The sequence below is a fragment of the Oryzias latipes genome, chromosome 6 (assembly GCF_002234675.1).
Source record: "Oryzias latipes chromosome 6, ASM223467v1".
Taxonomy (NCBI): Eukaryota; Metazoa; Chordata; class Actinopteri; order Beloniformes; family Adrianichthyidae; genus Oryzias; species Oryzias latipes.
The window spans coordinates 2482544-2495187 of record NC_019864.2 but is presented as its reverse complement, the minus strand read 5'-3'; the positions used below and the strand labels follow the sequence as shown (position 1 = coordinate 2495187).

General features: G+C 36.8%; 1 protein-coding gene across 1 annotated transcript in view; it reads left to right on the top strand.

Moving 5' to 3' along the window:
- The window catches only part of kitlg (KIT ligand), a 43587-nt gene that overhangs the window by 17523 nt on the left and 13420 nt on the right, over positions 1-12644 (top strand). The window contains exons 2-5 of the mRNA XM_011472884.3: positions 7730-7840; positions 8387-8443; positions 8561-8713; positions 9168-9321. Of these exons, the coding sequence (XP_011471186.1) occupies positions 7730-7840; positions 8387-8443; positions 8561-8713; positions 9168-9321 (475 nt within the window). The remainder of the gene's footprint in view (positions 1-7729; positions 7841-8386; positions 8444-8560; positions 8714-9167; positions 9322-12644) is intronic.

Genomic DNA, 12644 nt, shown 5'->3' with positions numbered 1-12644 from the left:
AGCTAAAGCAAGACGAGCCAACACTGAAGACAAAAACAGAGTTCCTTAATGATTCAGAGGAAAATGGTGATTCTGGTATTTGTAACATGTTCATGCTGAATTTTTCTGATGATGTAGGACACATTGGAAAAAGTTGCCTTAAAACTGCCTTTGAAAAGTGTTTCTAAATCTAAATTGTTGTGAATCAGGAGCAGACCAAAACATGCAGTTTAAAAAAAGATCTTATTTGTGGAAAATGGCTGTGTGTCACAAGTTCTCTGCTCCGTTCAGATGGACTAGCAGACAAATAGATCCATGGACGTCTTTGTTTTCCTCGTCTGAGCTGGAATCTAAACTGTATGGCTGGATAGCTCTAATATTGATCACCGGTACATGGTACAGTAGGTTGAGGGTGTGAGTGTGTAAACAGAGAGCTCTCAGCAACTGTGAGGCAATTACGGGGATGGGGTTGCTCTGCACCAATAGTCCCAGCCTCAACTTAGACGTGAATTTCTAATGGTCTACTGCTTTGCTGCAGAAACTATGTCCTAGACGACACAGGTTTTTTTTTTTTAGGCTAAAAGCAACATAATAATAATTAAAATACCACTGGGAATACTTTGAAAATAGATCAAAAAAAGATTGCAGTGGGACTTAATATACAGTGTGGGTCAACAGCACCGTGCAGGCAGCTGTGACTGCTCAACAGGATCCACAGATGAATGGATGGAGGCACAGCAGCCTGTCCAGAAACCCTTAGAAATACCTAATGAGGAAAAAGATACATATTTAAACAAGAAAATCATGACAGGATTTCACAGCAACTCATATTCATTAAGAATTCAATTCTATTAATAGTGTTATCACAAAGTTTGAATTTGTTACAGACTCAACTTCATGATTTTTGTATTGGAGTGTGAGCGCTGGTCTCACCGGTCATTGATGGAAGTTGGAGTAGTAATGTTTTAGCGTCTTTTAGTCTATTGTGCCTGGTGTAAGTGTCCGTCGCCCTCAGCTAACATTTTCTACAGTAAGAGTTTCCAGTTGTCACCACAAGTCACTTATGCATTCCTGTCAACTTTCACAATTACATAATTGTTCCATGATTGTTACTGTTACCAGCTTGTTTCATTTTCAAAATAAATAGACAATTTTGTCTGAACTTGTAAATCTTAGGCCGACTGTTTTACAGTTCAGAACAAACCTGCATGGTAGAACTGCAGATGAACTGAGCCTGGATGAGGGCCGACGAACATGTTACATATGGCTGTGGGACATTTTATAAAGATTTTTTTAAAAACTGACAGAAAGGTTAAAGACTGAGTCCAGAGAAGTCTGTCTGTCTCCTGTGTTGAATAGGTTTGCATTGGTAAGTCATGAATAACAGTTTATTAGTTTGTAGCAAAATAGATCTCTGGTATTTTTACATTCAGTCTTTTCAAGCTAAACATTCTTAGCCTGATGGAAAACTGGAGAGCTCTTGAAGAGTGTTAACCTGTGCTAATGTTACAGAAACGTAAGAACTTTACCGCCATCAAATCATGCACTTCTCCTCAGAACTCATCTGCCCACCAGATTCTGTAAAAATATGTTTTCGATAGCGGCCTCATAACTTGTCAGCACCAGGAGGTACAGCGAGATCTGAACCTCTGGCTTGTAGTCAGACCTTGAAGCTCCCGTAATATTACATTTCATCCTGCTGTTTTCATGTGCTGTGAATCTGTTCCATGAAACCTGGGGAATGGCAGCTAATATCCCTGTCTTCACTTATCACACATTTCACATCCTTATGCAAATTCTGATGTCAAAAGTGGAAAAGATTATGGTCATTATCAATCTAATTTTATGAAAAGCTCTGTAAAACAGCAAAACATAAATTTATATCATATAAATTGGTAAACCTAGAAGATGTAATGAGGTTTCCACCTGACTAGTTTACTTGTGACCAAAATGACGCCGTTTTCAGCTTAAGGCAGAGCTGAGCAGACATTCGCAGGCACTTTTTCACAGTTTTCTCAAACAAAACTTTAGTCCCAATGCAGCACCCAGTTTTAGTGTTAACTTTACTTTACAATCACATGTGACAGCTCAGTTTTCAGTATTAGGAGAACCCTCATTCACTGGCAACAGCAAAGAAAAGGCAAAATGTTTTAGTTTGTGAAAGAAAACAATTCATCTTGTACATTTCTAGCTTGACAGACTTTTGTTCAAACGTCTAAAAGAAAATATTTGAATCGTCTAAGATGGCAACAGTAGTATAAAAGAGTATCTCCTGTTTAATCTATGTCCACACAATGATAGCTTCAGTTTCTCAGCGGCATTTCTGAAAGCTTCTGCATTTGAGGACATCAAAGACTGTCAAAATATTTATCGCATTTCTTGTCAGCAGATTAGGCACGAACTTTTATCAAAAATTTTGATAAAAGTGTAAATTATGTCATAAGTAAATATTTAAAATGCACAGGCATTTTACTTAGTATAATTCATCAGTATAATTTCAAAATAGCGCCTGGTATCACTGCTAAAAAAATTGAATAAATTTACATATACAATTTTTAATTTCATTGTTTGTCAGTTTATTGTTTGATTTTTTTTAAATTGTGTTTTATGTTTTAGTATAAAATATATGCTAAAAAAAGTCAAATGTGAGCATTCAAATTTGCGTTAATAAATGTATGAATTCTTACATTAAAAACTAAATGAAAGCTTTTGGCCTAAATAACTAAATCTGAAGAAAAAAATCATTAGAAGTTTGATTAGATGTTTATAAATGTTTTTTTATTATTATTTTCTTTTTTTGGAGAGGGAGAAGCCCTTGCTCAAAGGCTTAATGTGTCATGAAGTAAGCCCCACTCTCAGACCCACAGTGACCAGACTACAACCATTAACTGCACTGGAAACGGCCCATCGTCACTCACAGGGAGTCACTTCTAAACTCTAATACATTACAGATTACTTGTCATTCAATATACTGAACCCACTGTCTCCGTTTTGGGGTCAGAAAGGGATTTGCTGTTGGGACTGCTGTCCCAGCTACTGTTGAGCAAAGGCAGTGTACACCCTGGAGGGGGTTGCCAGTCTCTTTCAGGGCCAGGCCACCACACACCTAGGAACAATGTAGATCTTTTAATCAACCTATGAAGCATGTTTTTAGAGAGGAGGAGAACCTGCAAACTATAGATTTGAACCAGGGCCTTCTTGCTGTGAGGTGAGCATTGTAACCACTGCACCATGCTACTTATTTAAGTTTAATCTTTTACCCTACAAAGTTACTGTTTCAGAAATATTATGGGTTATTGTATTACTTTAAGTTACTTTCTGTGTAACAACCTGAAGATGCTAAATAAAAAGTAACTTAATATAAAGTGATTAATACAAGGTTGGAAATGTGGTTTAAAAAGGACTGCTAATAATATTGTATAATTATATTGTATATTTTGGGGTAGATTTGAAGCCCCAGACAAAGAACTGGATGACCAACCAGCTGTATCCAGTGTAGTCCATAAAAAAACAAAAAAAGGCCATCCACTTTGAAAATAGAAACCAGAGACCACATTAAAAAGGACAGATTAGGACTGGGTATCACCAATAATTCCCAGAATCAATTGGATTCAATTCCCGATTCTTTTGATAAATTCGATTCAATTCAATTTAGACAGTTTACACTTTTAGACATATCTGTATAGAAAAAAAATAATAATCTATATATGTTTTGAAGATATTCATATTAATTTGATGCAGTTTACATACTATGAAATGTATTATTGAAATAATAGTCCAATGAGATTGTTGACAACATCCAGTTTACATGGTTTCTCAAACAGAGAAGCTCCAACAAAAATGTGCGGATCATTAACATTGTAAAGGCTCCAAACGATCTCATATTGCACAAATAAATGCTCTGCCTCTCCTGGAAGGCATTTCAGTTAGGCCTCTTGGTGGAGCTGGTGCTTTTGCTCAAATCTTCCTTAGAGTTTGATTTATTGAGCTTGGATTGATTAAGATTGATTAATCGTTTTTATCAATCCAGCCCCAAGACAGATAGCTAATGACTCAACCAAGAAACAGCAACAACACTAAAGGGGAACACAAACAAATAAATGAAAAAGCGTTTGGGCCCATGAGGCTTAAGAGAACATTTTTATTAATAACTTAGGCTACAATGAATTCTAAAAAAGCTTTAAGCGACTGACCACAAGCAGAAAAATAAATGTTTTATTGCCTTTTTGTCATTTTATTTGTTTACACCTTGTGGTCACCTTTTCTGAAAAATTACATTTAAGCCATCTAGTTTGTTGTAAAACGTAAGTTAATAAACTAAAATATCACCAAAAATAGTACTCCATTACATTTCTTAGTTAAATTATAAAGTAAAATGTTACAGTTCCCCTTTGTAATGAATTACAGTGCTCCAAACAATGCCTGAAGGACATGAAGTCAAGTTAGAGTTTCGCTGAAATCCACCCACTTACCACAGAAAAAGCATTTGTCTCAAACAAGCTACCACTTTCTTTCGTTATTCTCTCTTCTCTAACCGTTCACATCAGGAACATCTCAAAAGGACAGGAATCTAGCCATCCCAGTTTCTATTGATATAATTAGTATTTGTTTCCAATTTAGAGATTATTGCCAATGCTGCAATTTAAGCTTGATAATTACAAGTGCTGTGTTAAAAAAGAGTTAAGGACACTGTGAGGGAACAAAATCAGCAGAAAAGTATATGAAAAAACCACCCAACGAATCAAAGCCTCGAAGGTTTGAAATTGATCAAATACACTAGCAAACTTTTGGCAAAGATGTGGGGGAGAACATGAAGTATCAGTCAAAACAAGTCAGCATGTCTCATTTGAATAAGCCCTGTGACTACATTTGTTGTAGGAAGTCTACAACAAACTCAGAGGGGATTTTTTTGTTAGAAACACTAAAGCTTGTTTATTAAAGAGTAAGCTGGAAAGCAGGGTTGGTGACCTGACTGACCTGAATTGGTTCAGGCAGGGATCCGACAGTTTCTAGTCTATATTAAGAGGAGAATTTTAGGTCCCTTGCATAATATGGCCTGATTGGCACAGACAGCAGGAAAGAGATTAGCCAAACAAATTGCAACAGAGTTTATTAGTCTGTGAAGTAAATGTAGGGAAATTTCACTTACAACACATACAATCCCATTGGTAATAAAATACCTTTGTTGTAATATTTAAACTGTTTAAGTCTTTAGATCCTTGTATTTATCTCAAGTCTCAAAAATTAAGAGGATCGTATTTATTTTTTTGCTCTCTATTTTCACCTGCCAGAAGGTTCTGTTTTATATTCTCTGGCAGTCTTTTAATCTATGTTTAAAAATCCTTAATGTTAGCATGAAGTACTAATCTACAAACGTCACCAAAAAGCTTTTCCACTTTGGGTTCAGGATTTCATGAGTTGCCCCTCAAGGTACTGTTGAAATTCCTGAAACCTGTTTTTGGAATGAAAAAAAGAAAAGAATTCAACAATAAGCCCAGCAACTGCCCCTGGTTTATTGTTTAATATCAGTCTGTGTCTGTCACTCACTGAAAGATTGAAGGTTTCTATCAAATTAACAAGAGACACTGATACAATCCAACTGCCATCTTTCACAGTTCCCATCAATATCACGACACATAATGACTTTAAAGGTGAGCGACCGTTAATATGACTCACCCTCTCATGCCGATTGTAGACAAACAAACTCAGACTTGTCGAAACGTGAACATAATACAAATCAACTGTTGTGTTGACTTGATCTATTCAAGATAATTATTAAAAGGTGTTTCTAAGCATCATTCCAAACCTTTCACTGGGATTAATGTGTTATGTGCCATTACCTTCAGGATGTTTCTACGTAGCCATTCAGAAACGTGATGTCATTTTATACCCTCTTCTTACTAACCTGCTTGTTACGACAGTAAATACTCTATTTAATCCAAGTTTCTTTTTCTCACAGTCGGGAAACTTGGCAGATGATCAACTTGTTGGCAGCTTTCTTGTCTGGAAAATGCCAGTCAGACCAATTAAAAAAGAATGAAAGCTATTAGTCTGCAAACTGCAAACAGCTTCTGTAATTTTTATGAAAGGGGACTCTGTTCAGTTGAAAAATAATGTTTATTATTCCATAACTAAGAATAACTAGGTATAAAGGCAACGCATTGTATCAGAAGAAAATAGATTTGGTTCCTAGTTTGATTGTCTTCCTTTTGAGATTGGTATTTACTCAGTCATCCGGTCATTGTTTTAATATCAGAAATTCTTCATCTTAGTCACCGTCAAAGATGGAGGAATCGACACACATAAGTGAATAGTGTAGATGAAGGATAGATTTCCAGTGTTACAACTCACTTTCTTTTATTTCATTTTTTCCATTCCCTTTTCTGTTCACTAGACCAAACATCATCTTTAACTCTTCATGCTATCTAAAGAGCCCCAACTAGCACAGACATCAAAAAGCAACTCCCCAACAAAGTAACACAATGATAACAGATCATACAAAAGGGTTTGTTCCCATAGGTTGTATCAGGCGATAACTAATACAATACCATCAGAAATAACATTTTTATCAACACTATATCTCTTTTTACAGCTTCAGCTGGAACCACGGTAAACTCACACATGAAGGAAACTGTCTAGAAGTCAAAGAGGAGAAAGCTGGGGAGATGATGGCAGACTTCCATGAAATAAAAGTAAAAAAAAAAAAAAATCATTGTGTAGTATGAAACAGCCATTGATGTGCAAAAACAATTACTATTTACCAATGGTCATTCCCTCTGCAGTGATAATATTGGTTTGGTCAATCATGAATTGATTGGTAAAATAACCTTTATTCCCAACTATACTGGTAACAGGAAGGTACCAAGACGAATGAACCTCCTGACTGTTATTTGATCTCTTCAAGCATATTTTGTGAGACCCACTGCTTACTCTTGATGTAAGACTGATACTTAAAGTTGGCGATCTCGCCTCACAGTGAGAAGGTCCTGTTTCTAGTCTCTGCTGGGTCCTTTCTGTGTGGAGAATGCATGCATGTTCTCGTTCATACGTTTGTTTTCTCCTGGCTTTCTGAGTACCTCCCATAGTCCAGAATGTGCATCAATAGTCAACTGAAAAGTTGAGCTAAACCTTTGCCTAACAATGGCTGGGATAGGCTCCATGACCCCAAAACGGACTCGGTGGTATTGGTAGATGGATGGATAGAGGATGCTAGAAGGCTGGTTCTTCTTCCAGAACACTGGAATTTGATAGATAGATTAGTTCTTTAATGTTGTTGGTCAAAAAAACTGCAATAGATTGGTGTTTGTGTCAAATAAAAAAGCTTTTTTTTAAATAAATTTTGACTTGTTTCTATTCATTTTAATTTCCTGCTTTTTGATAGTTTCTGAAGTAGTAGAATGTTTAGACAGTTGTTTAACAGTTGTTCAGACAGACATTGTGTGTCACTAGGTTTTGATCATTTTCGGGGTACATTGAAATAAATATTGTTTTCCAAATACAAAAATTTCAGGCCCATGACCGGTGTTTCTTTTATGATCTTAGTCATGTTTTTGAGCCATTATTATAATATAATACTGTATGTGTTAGCGGAGAGATGGGACGGAGGGCATGGGGGGGGGGATTTTAATTTGAAAAATTTAGTTTATGTTTGTCTGTTGGTTTATTATAACTATACAGCACTTGACCAGCTTAAAGCATATACATAAAACTTGATTCGATTTGATCTGAGATGTGACTTTTTGTCCTGCAGAGTTGGATACGCGTCTGTGTCCGTTTCCTGCTGCTTATCACGCTTGGGGTACCTTCATGTACTTTTGGTTCCTTCCAAATCACAGATGACATCTCAAAACTTTCTGTTTTGGTAAGGACACATTTTGAATTTTGTTCTTCTAATTCATTGTTCTGGCTGTATTAAATAACCTCTTATAGCATTTTTTTCTGTGTAACTTTGTAAAGAGAAGATTATTCTCATGACCTTAAGATTTAGCATTTCTAGCCACTAAACATAAAATTTTTCTTGTCAAAGACACAGTATAAGCTGTAAAGCAATTTTACCATTGAATATAACCAAACACTGATGTGATCTGTGTTGGCATAGAGTTGTAATACACAACAACAGCTTTAATTTGCAATGAAAAGTTTGTATGTCTAAAACAAGATAGATACAAGAGGAAAAAAAACATTTTTGCAAAATTTTCCAAAAACAATGAAGCAAAAAAGAAACATAAATGTTAAGGACTTATATAACATGAAAATTCATCAGTAAACCTATAATATGCCTCCATCTGCACGGGACTCAAACACAAACCCTCGCAGATTCTTAAAAGATCCTTTGTTTAGATGTTCCAAGTCATTGTTGAAATAAAAAAGCTTAACATAGATTAATTCTGTTGCACTTTTTTCACAGAAACAAAATATTCCAAGAGATTATAATATTTCTGTGCGCTACATTCCAAAAGAACTGGTAAGAATGTGTTATGTTTCCTCTCATAAAGTTTACATTTGAAATTAAATCATCTCAAAAGCATCCATCTTTTTTAAATGTTGTTTTCCTTCTTACATATCTTTTCTTTTCTTCTAGGCAGGGATGTGTTGGGTAAAATTAAACATCTTTTTTATGGAGGAAAGTTTAAACGAACTGGCAAAAAAATTTGGAAATGTTTCATCCAATAAAAATGACATTAAAATATTCATTGACATGCTTCAATATATGCGATTGCCACTAGGTAATCTGGTAAGTTTGTCTTTTTTTTCTTCCTACACCTTCAACACTAACTTGCCAACAAAAAAGCAGCACATGGACTTATTCCCCTCTTTGTAAAAATTAAAAACATGTTTGAGTTTGAAATGTATGCATGAGGATTTTTAGTTCTGTAGCTCTTATTTAACGATAAAAACATATAACCATGCCAAACCGTATTAGGCAGTAATTTATTCATCTGTGGAATTTGAAAAAAATGTTGCAAGCCATTGATTCTAGTACTATGTCTGTCATGCTTTAAACTCATGGAGGATCATTTTTTTGTTATGATACAGGCACGTGGCAAGCTTAGCTTACCTAATTATCCCAGTGAGGGACCCCTGTTTAACTAACTGCTCACAAATGTTCCTATTAGCTTTCAAACTGTTCCAAAAGAGGTTTTAATGTTTTATTTTTTTGTGTGTGTTCTACTTTCTTGTTTTTGCAGGAACCATTAATGTATGACTTTGAGTGCCACTTCAGAAATGAGCAGTGGCAAACAGAGCAATACTTTGACTATGTCAAAGACCTCCTCAAAGCTGCAGAAGACAACATTTCAGATGACTGTGATCCCCCCCCCTGTCCTACCAGTCTTCCTACAGGTAAAGGTTTTAATGTTATTTCAACCTGTTGTGTTTTTGCTAGATCAAAGTTCATTCAGGTGAGAAATGTTAGATAGTTGGTGAATGAATCTATCTGCAAGTTAAAAAAAAGATTACTCGCGTATTTATTGATTATTATTTAAAGTACATCACTTAATTCTACTTAGTTGAAGAGGACAGTGGTTATAGATTCACCAGAATTGGGACATTTATTACTGTTGTGAGTGACTGTTGCTTCTGTTTTTGCAGGAAATTTATGACGGCAACAAAATGACAAATAATCTGTTTCTTTGTTAGAGGGACAAAAGACTCATTTAAATTACCGGTACCTAGGAACTGACTGCTGCTCATGGTGTAACCCTGCATGTCTTACTCGTCATGTCTCTCTAAGCAATTCATTCAGACAAGTGAAGTGTTACCACTAAACACAGTAGGCCTAGAAAGCTACCTTGAATGTAGTGGATCTTTGCTCCACACAAATGCAACCATAGATAAAAAATATTATGTGACTTTTACACTGTGCTTTTGTTTTTTGTCAAAAAGCCAACGCTAATAAGAAAAGTCACATTCCAGGAACATTTAATACTGTTTTATTGCTTTAAAAAGGTAAACTGCATTCTTTTCTGCAGACCCTCTCAATAAGCTTTTCAATTTCTGACTCTTCTGCCCTGCAGTATCTGCTTTCAATACAGTAGTGCCTCTCTAAATCTGCAAAAGCCAAAAATAGGTGTTACATGGGACAATTTTTGAAGCACAGCAGCTAATGTTCCTCAGAATAAGTAGTAAAAAGAGATATCAGCCTTGTCAAAATGCAACACTGCAACCTTTAAAGTGCTGCACACAATACTCACACTACTACATTACTCACAATAAGTATGGGATATTGTTATTTGAGTGAGTGCTTCTCCTATTTGGCCTCAATTTTAATAATACATAATACATTAAAGTTGCCTTTGATATTACTATTGATCAATGAGAGAAAACACTATTTTTATTAGTTTTATTCCCCCAAAATGTAAGGCAACAATAAATATAGCCTCAAACAAACAAACATTGTCATTAATGTGGAATTTCCCCCATTTGCTGCAATGGCAGCTTGACAGGGACGTCTCGTGCTCCTCACTAGCTTAATGGTGTTGTTCTGAGGCGTTCCACTCTTCCACAAGTGCTACATGCAGTTCTGCAGGTCACTTGGGGGTGGACCATTATCCACTCTCTGCTTTAGATGGTCCTAGAAATGCTCTTTGGGGTTTAGGTCAGAGTGTTCTGGCCTTACCATATGACGCACTGCCATTTCTTGAAGTTGAGTTGTGACAATTGTGGCACCATGTGGTGGAGCATTATCATCCATGAACAGAAAGTTGGAAGTGTGCTGGTGGACTTGGGGGATGATGTTAGGTTCTATGATATCTCTGAGGTAAGAACGTGCTGTTATTGGACCGTCTACAATAATCAAATTGGTTTTGCGCTGACAGGTGATATCAACCTAGACTGTTGCCCTTGCTTCACCAATGTGAACACTGGAGAGCATGTTGACCTCAGCGTATCACTCACCTCGCCATCACCAGCAACGCCGGTGACCCAAATTTCTGTAAAAGGTGACCTGGCACTCATCAGGGAAGAGGATAGTAGACCATTGCTGCATTGTCCAGGTCACATGGTCTTGTGTCCACTGCAAACATTCCAGGTGGTGTCTTGGTGTCAGTGGAATCACCTACGATGGTCGTCTGTCATTCAAGTAAAAGCGGTGGAGTTGGTTGTTAATGGTTTGTCTGGAAACACCAGTACCCCTCATTAAATGCCACACATCTTGCAGCTGTGTGGCATTTGCTGAACCATGTCTGAGATCGAAGGTCCTTTAGCACTGATCATGATTGACATCTGACTGTCTACTACCAACCTGAAGGTGCTATGGCCAGGTGGTGCTGCTGTTCTGTTAAGCAAGGTCATGTTTTCATGGATGTTGGAATGATGAACTTGGGCTTGCTTGCATAATCAGTTTATGATACCTACAGAATGTTGAGATTGATGCCATATGGGAAAGGTTTTTATTTCAGAATTGTTTTAATTTGGCCCCAATAAGACACACTGTACATAGTGAGACTATTATGTGTAAAACACACAACGAGGCATGTCTATCACCCCAATACAATTGCCTCCGTATCCCAAAAATCTGTAAAGTGAAGCAAACACTTTGCACATGTCTTCACTGAGTTATTCACCATATCCCTACCTTTTTGTGAGTGGTGTCAATGGGCAAAACTGTCAATCAGGCTAAATAATTTGATGGAGATGAAGGAGCCAGATTTACTCCACAAAGACATCCAACTAACAAAAGCCATTCCGATCAGGGCTTCTTCCAGATTTAGCTGCTCCAAGTGATTTTGGTTTTGTCCTTGTTAAATAAAAACTGCCACTATGAAAAGGCTATGTGCTCTACTACTAATGGGAAAAGTCAGTTGGTGTTGCTACCATGTGAGTTTGGACTCTGCAGTCACAAAAGACCAAAAAACACTGGTTTTCATCTCTGTGCAGCTGTTTTGCCTTTAATACGGGCCTGGAAAAGAAAAAAAAATCAAAATTGCACTGGCAACCCCAATAAATGACTCAGGAGGCAGTAAGCTAAGGGAAATATAAAGTTTAAGGAAGAAAAAAAACTGGTCAAAAACTGTTGTAAGCGTAAGTGCAGGGCAAAGCATTCTAAAAGGGAAACAAAAAGCTGTGGGACTTTAGTTGACATGCTGCTGATGTCTTCAATTCAACACAACAGAATTGTCCCTCCCAAAAAAAATGATTTGTACTCTCTTATAGAAGAGCAACGAGCAAAAGCAGGATGTTGAGAGTAAACAGGGCAGTGTTCCAGTCTTTAATTTAGAACTTCTTATCTTTATCATAGCTGGAGTTTCCCACATCATGTTCCAGGAATCCTTAGGTTCCAGCATAAGCTGAGCATAGTTGGACCTGCAGAGATGGGCACGCTCTCACATTCATGCATCACACAGCAATAATATCACTTTTGGCACTGACCACTGTGTGCCATGGCAACAGTGACAGCCATAAACCATCCTCATTCAGGATATTGCAGAACTCAGGACATAGTTCTCTACATGTACTATAAATCCTGCCACTTGTGATGTCTGCAATTGTTTGATCTTCTTATTTCGCTCAGCAGTGGCTAAAAATTCCTGTCAGAAGAAGTTTGTTTTCATTGAGCAAAGGGCTATGCATGATGTAAATCTTTCATCTGGTGGACGTACAAACAAAAAAGAGAAAGGAAGAAGGAAAGCAAAGCACACACACACACACACACACACATACAGTTA